This window comes from Gallus gallus, chromosome 1 (assembly GCF_016699485.2).
Source record: "Gallus gallus isolate bGalGal1 chromosome 1, bGalGal1.mat.broiler.GRCg7b, whole genome shotgun sequence".
Lineage (NCBI taxonomy): Eukaryota > Metazoa > Chordata > Aves > Galliformes > Phasianidae > Gallus > Gallus gallus.
In genome coordinates this window covers 188,150,108-188,166,833 of record NC_052532.1, presented here as the reverse complement: position 1 = coordinate 188,166,833, position 16,726 = coordinate 188,150,108, and the positions used below count along the sequence as shown (strand labels likewise).

The 16,726-nt window shown below is 40.4% G+C and overlaps 1 protein-coding gene across 1 annotated transcript; it reads right to left on the bottom strand.

Annotated features, from left to right (window-relative positions):
- Window positions 1-318: 318 nt before the first annotated feature.
- On the bottom strand, window positions 319-16,336 carry CTSC (cathepsin C). Its single transcript, NM_001321554.2, has 7 exons — window positions 16,168-16,336; window positions 14,360-14,505; window positions 7,399-7,565; window positions 6,808-6,963; window positions 5,602-5,717; window positions 2,219-2,350; window positions 319-1,449 (listed from the first exon to the last, which is right to left on the bottom strand). Exons 1-7 carry the CDS (start codon window positions 16,328-16,330, stop codon window positions 947-949), a joined length of 1,383 nt encoding a protein of 460 aa, NP_001308483.1. The 5' UTR covers window positions 16,331-16,336; the 3' UTR covers window positions 319-946.
- Between the last annotated feature and the right edge of the window lie 390 nt (window positions 16,337-16,726).

Sequence of the window (16,726 nt, the reverse complement as noted above, 5' to 3'; positions counted from 1 at the left end):
ACATGTTCCAACTCCCATCTGCTCCTCAGTTCCATTCTTCTTTCCTGAATATTTGAGATACAATAAGAGATGAACAGGGAGGGGCTTATAAGCAGTATTAGTGGGGATCTAGCCAGTTTACTCAGCAAGGACTACCCAGCTCCTGGATAACCTTGTTTGGCATTGCAAACCTTACTTGACATAGCTGTAAGAATCGTGGCTTCACTTGGATGATTTTAATTCATCCCTCCTTTCACACTCCTTCCCAGTCATTATACATCCTACTAAAGTAAAAAGTTACTGACAAGTTCAAGACTACTTCAAGTACAAACAACTATAGGAGTGGGGTAATTTTTATTGAACTCTGAGATGATCAATTGCAAAGTACAGCAATACAATCCAGAACTGGAGCATTTAGTAACAGGCCAAAATGCAGAACTGATTTTCATCATCATAAGAGTTTGACTTGTAGCTTTTGCAGGACACTTAAAGCTTTAAAATTTCCCTTTAATCAGCAAAATTGTCCATTCCCTCCCCAACGCACACTTAAGTTCTAAACTGCAGTGACTTCCTGATTTCTGAGAAGTAAGGCACTACAGTGTCCTTTCAGAGTAGTTACAGATTATCACAGCACTTGCTGTGATGTTCAAGATTGTCCATGGCAAAAAAAAAAATGCAACTGGTGATAGGAAAATGTATGTCCCATGATTAATAATTATCACCACTGTTAACAAAATGCCAACTGCATTCTAGGTGATCTACTGTTAGACTCCAGAGAGGAAGCCTACAGTACAGAGTGCAGTTTACAGCGTCCTCACCTAGCAAAACTCTTCTCTCTGGTCTGAAAAATGTCATTAAAGCTCATTTGTTTAAGCTAGAGAATGGATTTTAACCATTCTCTAAAAATTGGTACATTCTCATAAATGAGAATTTCCTTCTCAAAGGCACTCGATGAAGACCTCCACACTTATAGTTTTGGAATAGGAGTGGCAGCCACTGCAATGCTTTCAATTGCACATTCATCAGTGCCACGACGGATTCTGAAGTAACCATCTTCTCCCCATGAGGTGCCCCAACTGTTCTTGACAATCCAGAACTTCTCACCACTTTCTGGGTCTTTACCATAGCCTACCAGCAAGACAGCATGATTGGTCAGTTCAAAAGGGTTGAATTCATCCTTCAGGCCAGTGTGATGGTAGATTCCCTCTTTATAAAACATGAAATCATTATAAACTTCAAAGGCAACAGCCATTGGCCCACTCAGAACAAGCTCAAGTTTCATCAGGGCTTCATTGCAGGCTCCATAGAAACCACCAACATAGTGGTACTCAGAAGTGTAGTAGTGATAACAGCTGCGCTTGAACAAGCATGGAGTATCTTTGGCTGTGTAAGGGAAGCAGTCCTCTTCCACCACACCAAAGTCTTGGACATACTTCCCAGCAATGAGGTATGGGAAGCCACCATCACAACCTAAACAAGAAATGTCTGGTTATTCCCTTGGAGAGTTTTATTTTTATATCTCTCTCTATATATACCTATATGGAAGATGTTCCCACTCAAATGTTGGAATACTTTCAGATTACAGTATTGAAGACAAGTTGCAGTGCCTCCAATTATCCTAATATTCCAGTTAGTTATAGCTAGCTTTAAATTACACACAAGAAAATTCAGGGCAGAGTGGGAACTGTACTGAGAACATTATAATACATGGACCACCTCCTCAACAATTTGCTCCTGACATCAAGAACAGCAGCTGATTATACACTACAAAAAAAAAAAAAAGCTGTTACAGCATGGGTAGTCTCCTTGAAAATTTAAAGTCTTAGTCATTGCTTTTGCTCATCTCCCCCTCCCCATATGTTCCTTTTCTCTCCGAATATGCTTTCAGGACACTTGGTTCCTTTCGTTCTAGGCATGCATCGCAACTTAACTGTATTTTCAGCCTGACTCCATAGATTGGCCAGGAGGATGGAGACTACTTAAAATCCAGTAACATCCTTAGTACAGAGTCCACCTACTCCTGGTCCAGTGCCACCCCAGTAGCAAAGTGGGCGGACAACTCCAGTATATTTTTAACTATCTTTCAGAAAAATAAAGAAAAAAAGTACTATAATGTGTAGTTTGCCAGATGATTGTGACAAGAGAACAAAATCATGTGTGAGAGGAAGGTGTGTAAGTTTTGAATGTACTTCTGCAGTATCGTTATTACTGAAAGTTTTGTATGCACCACTGTACTTACCCTGAGAATACTGGCTGCAAGATACAACCTGCTGGGGACTGAAGACTGGCTTCTGAGTGTTGTTTGTGAGAATACGTATTCTTGCTTCCAGCATGCCCATGGAGGCAAATGCATAACAGCTGCCACATGAGGCTAAAGAAAGAAATAAAAGCCAAACAAGCAAACAAAAAAACCACCACAAAACAACATGAGCAGTCAGTCACATAAACAAGGTGTGTCACCTGCATTCCAGGTACCAGTATGACTAGACTGCACTAACAAGAGTTAAAACCTGACAGACTAACATAGTGATTATAAGTTGAACACTGACAAAGCAAGAACTTTAAACACAGATTTACCTTTTAGGCTTGTAAGCAGTTTTGTTCAAAACAGCTTTAGCAACTGTTTTGCTTTTTAAACACCGAGTTACGCCAGAATAAGAGACTATATTCTACTCCTCAGGATTTTTCAGCAGTATCATTTAACAGCCATGCTATTCATCCTGAATGAATCCAGAGGGACGATATTATAACAGAGATGCCTCACAACGTACTGTCTCAGGCTATAACTCTTTAAAGAGCACTGATGAGCAGTGAACTATTTAAGTGAACACTGACAAAGCTGTTCTAGATTATTTCAACTTATCAGTGGATTTAGTGCTGTAATCTCCTGTTAAGATAATCCACCTCTAGAACCACCCCCAAAATAACTCACTTTGAAGAGCCTGGTGGTATAAACAGTAGATTTGATATTGTATATTCATCCCAGTTCCCTTTATTTCCTCAAGGACATCTAATTGTACACTGGATTTTCCAAGGCACTTAAATTTCCCTTCTGTTGCCTGGCAAAGAGCTAAGTTTCCTACTTTTGGAAGAAAATTTAGTAATGCTACTAGTTTTAAGCTTCTTCACTCCCTAGGAAATTTTTGTAACACATTAAAAACCTCTAGAAGTAGAATGACATGCATCACAGGGAAGGACAATTACTTGGATGAGGTCCTATTTTATCTGATTGTCACCACGGTGCCCAATTTTCCCTTTGTTTCCTGACAGTAGGAAAGTCAAGAATTGCAGAGCTATGAAAAGGAGGGAGGCTTAAGGAACAAAACAAAGTAGTTTTTCTTGAACTGTGTAGGTGTGTAAAAGCAGAGCTATAACAAAAGCAAGACTTGGTGAAATTGCACCTTCACTGAGTTAGATGCATCTCTGAAGAGAAGGGGTAGAATCAGCCTGAAGAAGAATGCTTTTTGCCCAGCAGGACTAGCTGAAGCAGTGAAAGGTGCCATTGTACAGTCACAGCATTCAAGATGGGCCATGCTGCAGAAAACTTTATTGTGTTTTTGACGTACAATCAATGCAACCATTTCAATCTGAAATCTGTTGGGGTGGTTGCTACATATAAAAAGAACAGATATATATATATATTTTTAATTCTGAACATAGGGGTATTTGTGCAGTTCTTTATATGCAAAGCACACTAACAGCAGGGAGTCAACTTCACAGCTGTTTTTCCTGAGGCTTTCTAGAAATTCTCTCCTCCAGACACAATTAAAGCTTTAGCCAAATAAGATGCCACTTGCTTGGTAGGAAAGGGCTGATAGATGTTGAAGAATAATAAGGAGGGGACACAGCATCTAGGAAACAATCAGCTGACCAGACTTCCCACTCACTTTTATCCACAAAAAAAGCTTGCAGAAGTTGGTGGAAATTGGAATTGCATGGTAAGGCTAACAAAATACTTAGGTTTCTCTCCTCTTCTGACCAGTAAATTTTATAACAAGCAATGGCAGGGCTATCTTCAATAAGATACACACCTTGGCTGAAAGATGCCATTACTGCTCTATAAGCTGCCTCTAAGTATTATAATCGAAGACAACTGCAGTTGCATGAAGCCTGCCGTGTCTCAAAGTATTATACAAAGAATAAAAATTCCTTTTAATTCTTGTTCAGCTCACAAGCTATATTTTAAATCCTCAGATAAAAAGCAGAGACTTCACAAGCATGTGACATCTGGGACACCACGATCTTTTAATTCATACAATTCTCTCTGCATCTGCCAGACAACATGCTTCCTACTGCTTACAGCCTTCTCCATGGTGTCATGTTCTAATTAGTCACCTAATAACCATTTTAAGTCAAGAGCTCAGTGCCTCAGAAAACTCACACAATCTATGATAAGCAGAACTTAATTAGTGGGTAGTTTTTGATGTTGTTGGGTGTTTTTTCTTTGTTTGTTTGCTTTCTGAAAGCCAGAAGGCTAGAATTCTTATTTAATGGAGCAGAGTGCATATTCCACAGACATTTAATATACTCAGCATGGTTTCTCAGATTACAGAAAAAATATAGGCACTTTTTTGTTACTGGAAGCAGCAGAACATTCTCATTTAGAGAAACCTTGAAGCAACAGAAAGGGAAGAGTAAGCTTCAGACTGAGTGTTCCCCAGTTTGGAAAGTAAAACAGCTCTTGGGACATCTGCAGTTCACATATGAAGAAAGTACAGGTCTGTATCATTTCCTGTTGTCATCCTTCACCAATATGATGTAACAGCTTGTGATCTAGAACTACCACAAGACTTTCTATGCTTTCTCTACCAGAAATCTAGCAGGCAGAATTTGGCAGAACTAAACTGAAGATGTAGGTCCAGTTGTATAAATAACCCCCTCCTTCCCCACCGCACAAACACACATTTTGCTCTTCAAAGTTGCTGGTAATTATCCAGTTGCAGGTGGAAATTTGTATTCTACTAGAACAGGGAAGGCATGCATTAATTGAATGCATACCTAGCTTCCAATATCTAGCTATGTAATTGGGAAATAGAACAAGTATCTCACATCGCAATGCCTATGGAAGAGGACACTATGTTTACACCTATTCTGAGCACGTGGGACACTGTATGCCATCTATCATATATATACTTTTCATAGCACATGACATCTCGTCTTGCAAGTAACTAAGGAACTGCTGAAGTTCACAAACTGGTAAGATTTCAGGGCAGTACAGACAACTTTCATGAGGTATTCATTAATTCTGCAAGATAATTTGCCATCAACAGAAGTTAGGAAAAAAAATCAAGTGCACATCAGTTCTGTCAGCACACAAAAAGCCATGACTGAGACTATTCGCACAAAGCCTGATAGCTGTTTTTACGCAGGGCACTGTGGTCGTTTGCTTTTACTTCAGCAAAAGACACTGCTAATATAGAACATTGTAGTTATGGTAGTGCTGCTATTTTGGCAGTGTGGTCAGACAGGATTCCACAAAGTTTCCACAGGTTACTCATAGTAAGGATGCAGTCTATCAACTGCAAGACACTATGCAAGTAAGACAAAACCTTGTTAACAGCAAATGACAGAATACATCAAAGGAGATTTAGTGTATTTTAGAGTTATATATATATTTTTTACCTTGATTCCTAACAGGGCTGACATAATTGACACCATTCACATTTCTCCAGTCCCAGGATTCTGGTAAGCCTGAAACTTTTTTGAGTAACTCAGGTGTTAGAGGGGCAGGCTTTGGCCTAAAGAGAAGAAAACTCTTAAGTAACATACAACACTAAGGAAACAACATGAAACACTTAGTAGTCACCTTCTGTACTTTTTCCTCACAGTTTCACACAGAACAATTTGAAATAGCCTCCATTTATATTAAGTAAACATCAATCTCAAAAGATTAGTTTCAACAGGATGCAAGACCTACTCAGATCCCTCCAAAAGGGAACTGTATTATGAAGTATCTACAAGCAGATTAAAGTATTTGCCCTAACCAGAAGTGCAAACTCTCAGCAACTGTAGAAATACTCCAATACAAATCAATTTTTACATTTTATGATGTTCTTCAAAAAACATACAATTGCCACAGTTTGGAAAGGATCAGTAGCACTCCACTCACAGCAGTATCAGAGTAGAAAATGGAAGAACTCAAAGGAGAAGCAGCCATCAAGAAGGGAAACTATGTAGAAAAATTCCAGTTTTCACGTTAATGATGCAACTGAGAACCATATATTCATTCCTATTGCCAATCTGTCATGTGACCTGCATGACCCTAAATATACTCTCTGGGTGACTTCACTGAAACTGAGAAATCACTCCAATCCAATTATGAAGGACCCTGGCCGCAGGCAAGACAGGTTGCCATAGTAACCAAGGACTTCCCCTAGAAAGCCTTCATCCATGTTTAATAATGGAATGCACTTCCCAGCTTTTTAATTGCAATTATGAACTAGTAGAACCAGGAAGACAGCCATGCAGAGGCTGACAGCAATGGCAAGCAAGCAGCTGATGGCTGCAGTGTCACACACCTGTCTACCCAAGACTATTCCTTCTTCTCTGCATGTAGGAGTTCACCAGAAAGTTGCTGGGCAACGTAAGATTAAAGGGGAGGTGACTCCATTTGTCTCAGCTGCTTGAGAAAGCACATGTTCAGAATTCAGAATTGTTATTCAAATAAACAAGAAAGTTGGCACTCAGTGAAAGTGGGCTAGAGGGCTTGAAACACTAAACATCTTAATTTTTATCCAAAACCCAAATAGGAAGAGCGAGCATAAAGATCAGCATATTCTTTGCAGCAGTGGGTATAGCTGTTGATGGCAAACCAAAAGGCTGTAGTACCGTGAAGTCCTAGAATAGAGACCCCCAGCTCTTCTTGTTAGTTCTTCCAGAGAGAAATTCTCATACTCCTCATATCTTGTTGCTCTCCAGGACTTCTGGTGAGCATTGATAGCATTTACAAAGTCAAAGTTGTGCACAAAGCGTCTGCTAGAAAGCCTGCAATCAAGAAACAAAACAGTACAATGATAAAAAAGGACTGGGATTGAAATATAAAAGCATATACCAAATTAAATGTGGAGGGGTCTGTAGTTCTGGAAGAGCCTTCTACCAGGCAGAAATGAGGAGTTATGCAATTATATTACCAAGACAAAGCTTCTGAAATTTGAGACAACCCATAACTAGATACAATCATCTCCATGAGCCCAGGTCTAAAACCGGGCTTAAACAGAAAATGAAGGAAGGCAGACTGAAGGAACATCTGTGTGATGTGACTGGCACAACCTCTTGTCTTCATATACTCAAGGTTTATTCAAACGTTATCAATGGCATTAACTTTATCTCCAGTCACAGGATTGAACCATGCTGAATGAACCTGATGAAACCCGAAGCAGTTGCCAAATGTGAAATATCAGCAAAATATCTGTTACTTACCCTACTCTAGGTTTCTGGAGAGGTAGCTGCCTTACATGAACATCTGAAGAAGATGAAGAAATCTTCTGTCCAGTGAAGCAAGCCCAATTGCGGCCAAGTACGTCATGCACCCATCCTGGCAGAGTCTCATTACAGTAGCTGGTTACATTCAAGCCTTCTTTTTTATACTGTGAAGAGATTACACTTGTACTGAACACACATTTGTTAGTACAGCAATAGTCCCTACCCACCCTGTTTCAGAGAAAGTGGCCAAACATTCTAGATCAACCCACTTTATGTTTAATTTCAGAAGAAAGCATCAAGTAAACACTAAGCAGATTAATGAAAGCAATCTTCATCAACTTGAGAAAGGGCAGCTGGTCTGTGACTTAAATTTATAGCAACAAATCATGTATTAGTACTAGTATTAACTAACAATGTAATTCTTTGGGTTGAACAGTTACACTTAAGCTAAAATGTAAAAGGCACTTTAATATTTAGCCCTCTTCCGAGGTCTCTGTGGGTTATTGCACCATATCTGCAACCATTGAAAAGTAATCCCAGACCACTGCAAACATTAAAAGAAACCAAGACTTGTGACAACATGAAAAATCAAATACAGGGAGGATGGCATGTTTCTCATGCAGTAACATCTGAGGGAAAACTGTATTAGAGCATTTCTCTTTCCACAAGACAGAGCAGTAGGTGGGATGCCTTGCAACTGCTTGAAGTCTGAGCTGTGGTGAAAGAGCACGAAGAATCAGTTTCACCTCAGCTATCAAAATGAAATAAAATAAAAAAAGCTTGATTCATTGAGGACAACTCATTAGAAATATGGGAGTGGGTGAGGAGAGCGTTACTAAAAGCTCAATTATCAATTCCTAACAGATTCAGTGAAACTTTCTGCATACCATGGTTTACAACTTTGTAACCACGTGCATGAAAAATTCTTGTTAAGCAGTTTTGTGACAGTAGAATGTCTGAGGGAAGTAAAGTTTTTATACTCATCTTCTAAAGTTCAAGTTTTGCACTAAGTTACTCAGGAGACTGAAAATTTGTACTACAAAAGCTTTAGCTTGACTCTTCCAACCACAGATTACTTCAACAGAACACAAGTTCCCTAATCCAAGAATACATTATTAAATCTCATCCAGCAGTTGCAGATGTACAACTGTACATGGATTTTGTAACTGTGTTTCAACAGAATGGTGCTGATAGGCTCTTCATTGAAAAAAGCAGTGGCTTGCAGTGATGTCTCTAAGCAGATTTAAACTAGACTAAGCATCTTGTATGAGTACTGGATTTGCTGGTAAAAACAGTATGTTTCAATTCTGCAAGTTTTTAATTACCCTAACAGGTAAGAATGAAAGGATAGAGACCTTACTGGAGACAGCACTGCAGCACACTCAGGCTGCCATCCCATCCCCTTTTACCACTACTGCTGTCAATGTTCAGCCCGTAAGCCTACTCAAATTCTAGGAGGAGGACTGCTATCTACATTAAGCATGATGAGGAAATGAGGATTTGCCTCTCATTTCTTATAAAATTTACAAGCACACCCATGCATCATAATATCAGGAGTACATTTTAAATTGGAATGGGACAGCAGACACCTTAATGTACAGACATATAAGGAGTGGGACTATCAGAACAAACTGCTATGTTGCTACCTGATATAAAATGCAAGCATATATAAACTACATTTGCATTTCCTCAGCTCCAAAGAACATCCTGTAGTTTAGAGATGTATACTTTCACATTTACACTCTGGGAAAACAGCAGAAGCACCTTGCTAGTCCAGCTAATGACATCAGAAATAAACTTCCAATTGAGTTGCAGAATTAAATAGCACTAGCAACTCTAACATTTAGATTTCAGCAATGGAGTAAAAACATATTCAGACTTTTTTTTTGTAATATCCTGAAATTTAAATCTTAATTATTGCCTCTTGTCTAGGTTGGTTATTTCAGCAATGAAGACCCTAATGTAGATTTGGTGTGTTGGGAAACAGGAGAAAAACCTGTGAGAGGGCAACATTATCAAGTGAGCCTGGAAGAGCTTAGTATATATAGTCTGAAAAAAGCTTACCTTGTGTAGTGTAATACTTTATAACCTATTTTTTTTTTTCTAGTTGAAATAGCACTAACACTTTAATATGAAAAAAAGAAAAACAAACCTCTCATTTTTGTTGTTGTTGTTTTGGGGCTTTTTTTTTTCCTGTTAGAGTACAACTCAAAAATTTGACATAATATCACTTTGTTTAAGGGACAAACTATACAATTTTTAGGAGACTCTCTCTCCGATGTATTAGCCTTAACAATAAGCAAATACTACAAGAGACATGAAATGAAATAAGTTCCAATCTTCCTTTTCAGTTCATTCTAGCTTTTTATGCTGTGCTACTGTAATCACTTAAAAACAAACAAAAGACATTTTAAAGTCCTGTAAGGATTCTGGAGGTGTTCAGAAGATGCATCATATAGCAAAAGAAGATGCTAAAGCTTCTGTCAGGAGTCAGTACAACTAGCCCACATTCAAGCTCAGTATAGTAAACTCATCCAAACCACTCCTGTGTAGAAAGTCATTTGTCCATAGTCCCCAGGTAGAACAACAAATGACTTGTAAAGTCAGTGTGATCTTAGAATAACTTGGAAAGGCTCAGTAAATCACTGGAACAAGACTACTAAATGAAACCTAAACGAAACATGCATTATCAGTGATCAAGCTGTGTCTATATCCACATAGTACAGCTAGAGACACACTTGAAAATCCCATCATTCTTTTTAGTAATTGTAAGCTTATTTTTGCTTAATGTTGAAGAATTACACTGAAAGTTCAGCTAGCATCAACTGCGCCCCTATGCTTCAAACACATATACTGGCTGAAATACAGCTATTCATTTGTATGAAATACAGCTGTTCAAATCTGCTGAATGGCTGAATGAGGAAAAGTGATAAAGTATCATAGTAGATCAATCAGGACAGGTTATCTGTTCTGTTATGGTAATGGGGTTTTAGTCAAGTAACATAACTGCAGTGAAACAAAAGTTAATGAGCAAATCTTAAACAATGAATGCTTTCCTGACAAGCACAAACTCACAGCCATGACAGGAGACATGCAAAGCTTTCTGGTATGGCTACTCTTTCACAAGACCCAAAGTCTGAGGATCAAATGAGACCAACTTCAGAGCATTTTTTAATGTAATAATATAATTGTGTGCATATATATATATATACACACACACACACGTGTATATATATACACACACATATTTATATATATGCACACATTAGTATTTGAAAGAGAAAAATTGCCTAATTCACTGAGATGCTAGGATAAACAATTTAGCTCTTCCAAAATGACTCATCAGCATGAAATCTTTCTTTTGGAAATCACCACAATTGCTCCATGAAAAAGCAGAGAACATAAATACAAAATCAATTGGTAAATCCAGAACAGTGTACAAATTGAGAAGTTATTTCAGGGAGAAATAAGTAATTTTATGAAGTAGTAAAAGCAATAGGCAATTACAGAACTAATGTTTTAATACAGAGTATCGTCTTGCTATAAAGCAAAAGTGTCAGCAAGCACAATACTTCTTCCTTTCCATGAATTCCAAAGGCACTTTGCCTATTATCATTTACCACATCCTAAATAGCCATCAAAGCTAAGCAATACTGTAAGAGATTGCCTTCTACGATTTCCTCTTGCTCCATTTCCAGGCAGTTCTTTTCCATTAGTATTCTACTTCAGCCCATTTTACTAGATTATGACCAACTCTAAGCAAATGAATTCCGCAATGATTAAATAACTTTCAGGCACAAATGGTATGAGTATTTTAAACATTAAGCAGCCACTCCTCAAACAAACTCTCAAGTGTCCACCACACCGAGTATATTATTTTCCCCTAGAAGCTTCACAGTAGATGGCAATGGAATTGGTTGTTGAAGAATGTAAACTGCATTTGATAGAAACATATTTTCAGTTTTTATCAGGACTAAATATTTTTTATTTCTATTTCGTAAGTATTGGAATAATTAATGGATTAAAGTAGACATACGTCACAGAAGTTGAAGTTCTTTCTTACCAAGGGCCTGTCCAAGTTCCCACAGACAATTGTGAAATAATAGTTTCATGATGGACACTATTACAAATTCTTGCCCAACAAAGTCAATGAGTTGTTTGCAAAAAATATATATATATATATGTATATATATATTTACTAAGCACTGTGATATTTCCTCATGCTTCTCAGTAAGCTGTGGTTTCTTTTACAGCAATAACATGAATAAAACATTATATAGAAGGTAACCAACTTGGATTCTTATTCTCTCTAACTTTTAAGGAAATAAGCCTTTAGTTTAAGCATGTCTTGCTGATGGAATCTTTACTACTACACAATGGTCCCAACTAGCTTGCTATGCCTGAATACCAAAAACAACTGCAAAACTATTAATGAATCCATTTATTTACAAATGGATTTCATGGTCGTGAAATACAAGCTATTGTGTCTTGCTACTGCTCAGGCACATTTGACTCACCCTGTTTTTGAGCAGCACATTGAATCAGATGACTTCCTCAAGTTCCCTATAAGCAAGTTTTTTCAATGACAAATTTATCATACAATATCCTGAGCTGGAAGGGACCCAGAGAGGTCACTGAGTCCAACTCCTGGCTCCCACGTGGTAACCTGAGAGATGAAGCATATCAAGGAGTGCTGTTCAAACGTTTGTTGAACAACGAGAGACCTGGGACCAGCCTGTTCCAGGGCTCAACCACCACCTCAGTAAAAGAACCTTTTCTAATATCCAGCCTGAACACTTCCTGACACAGCTTCATGCCATTCTGGCCACCAGAGATAAAAGATCAGCACCCCTCTGCTTCCTCTCATAAGGAACTCAGGCAGCAATGAGGTCACCTAACAGTTTGCTGAGCTCAGAACAAACAAGTTAGCCACTCCTAAGTCATGATTTCTAGCATTTTCAGGGCCTTTGTTGCTCTCCTTTGGGCACATTCTAGTATTTTTGGTATAATGTTTAACAATACGCCCGTGTATCAAAATGCTTACGTTTCAATAAGCAGAGAGAAAAATACCAGATCAGTACTTAGCCATCACTTGATGTGGTTCTCATTTTCCAGAAAGATATTTCACAGCTGAAAGCCTTCACAGACTTAAGGCTGCCTTCAAGTTGGTGCCAGACAGCTCTATATTCTGGAGCAGGTTGTTGATTCTGTGATTAAGTTTCTCACAATTATTTTGTGAATCAATACCTGACTCAATTGCTCACCACAGTGATTTGTTAAGCACCTTTGCATCTCAGTGTAAAGTCTCAGCCTAAGGATTCCCAGCCTGTTAGCTCAAGTGTCCTTCTCCTATGATGTCCTTGGCGTACTTACCTATGTCTGCTGAATTCCACCTGCTAGAGATGACACAAAGTCTTAGTTCAGGTACAATACTACAACATACAGCAGTCCATTATCCTCGCAGAAGCAGTAATGCCTAACTTTTGAGCTGGGCACTCCCACTGCAATGAATCTTGCAGTAACATCCCTATCCAAGATGTTTCAGAGGCCATTTTGCCCTCTTCTAATCTTCACAGTCTGCAGTTTTTATTGTATCACCTACCAAACCTATAAGGCATGTGCACTGTGATAATTTAGTGTCCCTCTTTTGAGATGAGAGCATGCCAATAAGCTATTTCTCTCAAACTTTGCTCTTGCTCACGTATAAAATCCTGATTTACACAAAGCATTCCTACTGTAAAAAGTTCATTACAAAAACCATGCAAACAATATCACTGTCAATCTTTTAACACCTGTATCACCCTTTCCTTTTAACTTAAGTGGATTCCCGTAGGCATGGAGGACATGTTACAGCTCAGCCAGAGCCTCATATATCACTTCAGTTAGGACTAGGGTCCTCCTGGAAGAGAAGATTGCTCACTTTTCTTAACAGGCAACAAACACCGGCTTCAAAATAGCTGCTCCCAGGAAGCTGATTTGAAACAAAAGTCATTTCATTATCATCCTTACATGCAGCCCACGTTCAAAGGTTCTATGTTAGGACAAGTCCTAAGTGTTTATTATTGACTCATCTAAAACCAAACAAGACCACAACTTATAAAGCGAAGAAGCAATGCATTCACTCCTGCTGAGGACTGCACTCAGTGTCTGAGCAGTACTGCTGACAGAACCTCCATCTCCCAAACAGACAAGTCATCCCATAGACTGTTTCACACCACCCTTCAGATTCATAATGCCACTCATCAGCTAAGCAGCGGAGTGCTCCTCAGCAACTGGGTCTTCTGCCTGCCCTTACTGACAGTATTGTTTTCAACTTGATCCGAAGTCATTGAGAGGGACTGGAGAATTCAAAAAAAACAAAACAAAACCAAAAACATAACACCAAAAAAAACAACCCAAACCCAGAAGAAAAAACAAAAACAAAACAGGAAGGTTCCTTACAGATTTAAGACTTGCTCAGGTATTAAAGCTGCTAGAAATCCTTCAGCTGAGAGAATAGATGACCTTCCTAAAGTGAACAGGGCATACATATTTCATGCATCTGAGAAGATCTTTAAGGAAAGATAGAAGCAAGTATGTCAAATATTTCACTTGAGTGCAATATGTCAGAAAGAAAACTGAAACAACTCTTTCTCCTAAGCCACTGGGAGAGTCAGTTTCATGAAGGTTTGTAACAACTGCTGTAAGCGTACCCAAAAGCAAAAGCAGCAGCAATGTTAAGAGATTTTTCAAATAATACTACTTCTGCTTCCCTTTCCCTATCCACCAAATAATAACCATTTTTTGTTTTGTTTTTAATGCAAGAACACAGCCATTTGCCTGGTTATCCAGGCAAAAGTTAGAGGTGAAGAAAATCATGTGCTCCCATTGCTCTACTGTGGCATTCAGCAAGTGCGGAGAAGCTCAAGTACAGGCTATTTCAGCAACACTCAGTGATGCAGAACACAAGTTAACTCACCTTAAAAAATGCAAACCACTTGTAGTTGTTTAGCACAATTTCAAAGCCTTGATTGTAAATCAAAGTGAAGAAACCAAAATTGCCCAGGCTATCCTGGGCCACGTCTAATTTCTGAAGATTCACAAGCACTGTTTTTTCCACAGGCGCTGCAAAAAAAAATTGTAAAGAAGACACGGAAGTTTAAAAATGAGTAGAAAGCATATCATTTATTCTACTACAAAAGATGCTGAACAACACTCGCTAAATAAAGCCTTTCGCAAAAAAAGACATCAAACAAATACACCACAGGGACCTCACTTACCTAACAGTGCATCTACATGCTCATTTTTCCAACGTTAGACAATATTAGCACATTTAATTAGCCACAACAGCAGTACCAAAAATCTGCTGCAGGAAAACATGAGCTTATTTAAACACAACTTGTTACACAACTCAGACACTGTGTTTAGTGACAAACCTTCCCCTTAAACACCTCATTTCAGGTGATGGCCACCACACCACCTCACAGCAGTTACAGGATCACAAAAGTTGGAAAAGACCACTAAGATCACCTGGTCCAACCTCAACCCATCCCCACTATGCCCACTAACCACGTCCCTCAGTGCCACAACTCCACATTTCTTGAATGCCTCCAGGGACAGTGATTCTACCACCACCTGTGCCAATGCCTCACCACTCTGAGAATAATTTTTTCCTAATATCCAACCTGAATCTCCCTGGCAAAACTTAAGGCCTTTATCTCTCACACTATCACTGTTACCTAGGAGAATAGGCCTACCCTCACCTTGCCACAGTCTCCTTTCAAGGAGTTGTAGAGACTAAAATCTCCCCTGACTAAAAAGATCTCTTCTCCAGACTGAACAATCCTAGCTCCCTCAGCTGTTCCCCATAAGACTTGTGCTCCAGACCTCTCACAGTTTCTCTGCTCTTCTCTGGACATACACCAGGGCCTCAATGTCTTTCTTGTAGTGAGGGGCCTAAAACTGAACACAGCACTCAAGGTGTAGCTTTCTTTACTAGTGTCAAGTACAGGGGGTTGATTTTATCCCTACTCCTGTTGGCTGCGCTATTTCTGACACAACCCAGGATGTCAACGGCCTTCTTGGACACACTGCTTGCTGGTTCACATTCAGCCAGCTGTCCACAAACACCTCTAATGCTCTGAACCCCACCATGCTCACCTCCTGTGCTCCTACCTGCCACTTGCCTGATCTTATCAATCAAACACAGACTGCTTAGATGCTATGTATTAACTACTCCCCAAATAACAGTCAAGCAATAATCAAGTAATAACTTGTAATAGCAAGCTATTATCTCCCCCTCCAGAGAAATGCTGTTTTTGCCTCCCGAGGTTACCAGACAAGCTCTCAGCTCTCAGCCAGATACAACCCCAGAGAGCAACACCACATTTCACTGCTGCAAAGAGCTGCTTTCACGAGAGGCTGAGCTCAGGAGGGGAACTGAAACCACAAAGGAAGAAGCGAGCCGGCATGAGACACCGGTTCTAATAAAAAGACCTAGCTGAACCCAAGTCAAAATTATGCTAAAATGAAGAGAAAACAACTGAAGGGCAGTAATAGGGCACCCAGAAAGCTGTATCTCACACAGAGAGCCAACAGGCCGGCTGTTAAACAAGCGCAGCACACAGCCACATGCTTTCTGCCCACCGGTTTCAGTTTCCCAGCACCGAGCGGCGGCACCCTGCCCTCCCCACCCCCCCGGCTTCTCCCTGCAGCTCACGGGGACCCCCGCACCACCCCAAGGCCGGACCACCCGGGGAAGGAGAGCAGGACGGGATCGGCTCTCACCCGCCTGCGAGCAGTTGCCGTGGCGGCCGCCAGCCCGCCAGACGCGAAGCTCCCATGAGCCCAGGAGGTCGGCGTAGGAGCAGTTGGCCGGCGTGTCGGCCCGCAGCCCCGCGGGCAGCATCGCCAGCACCGCCACCACGGCCCACAGCGCACAACCCGCCATGACACCGAGCCGCCCCCCGCCGCTGCCGCCGCTGAAATAGGCCCTGCGGCCTCGCCACCTCCACGCCCCCGGGCCTGGGCCTGGGCCTGGGCCCGCCCCGGAGCGATGGCGCTGCGCCGGGAGGGGCCGGGTCTTTGTGCCTGCCCCCTGCGGGGGTCTGGGCCGCGCTGGGCTGTGGGTGCGGTCCGCCCTGCAAAGCGTTTCGTCCTCATCTGAAAGCATCTCCCGCCCTAAAAGGCGGCGTTCTCGCTAAAGGGAGTTTTCCTTCACAAAGAGCGTCCTTCCGAAAGGACAGCCTACCCTGCAAAGTGCACCTCCCTCACCAAAGGACATCACCCCACAAAATAGTATAGAATTATAAAGGTTGGAAAAGACCACTGAGATCATCATATTCAA

Excerpts from the sequence above, each read along its gene's own strand:
- CTSC (NM_001321554.2), bottom strand. The coding sequence starts at position 16,330 with ATGGCGGGTTGTGCGCTGTGGGCCGTGGTGGCGGTGCTGGCGATGCTG. Across the intron at positions 14,506-16,167 it reads CGGCAACTGCTCGCAGGCGG|CGCCTGTGGAAAAAACAGTG; the intron begins GTGAGAGCCGAT and ends TTTTTTTTGCAG. Across the intron at positions 5,718-6,807 it reads CTCTATTCTAGGACTTCACG|GCCAAAGCCTGCCCCTCTAA; the intron begins GTACTACAGCCT and ends TCTTCTCTTTAG.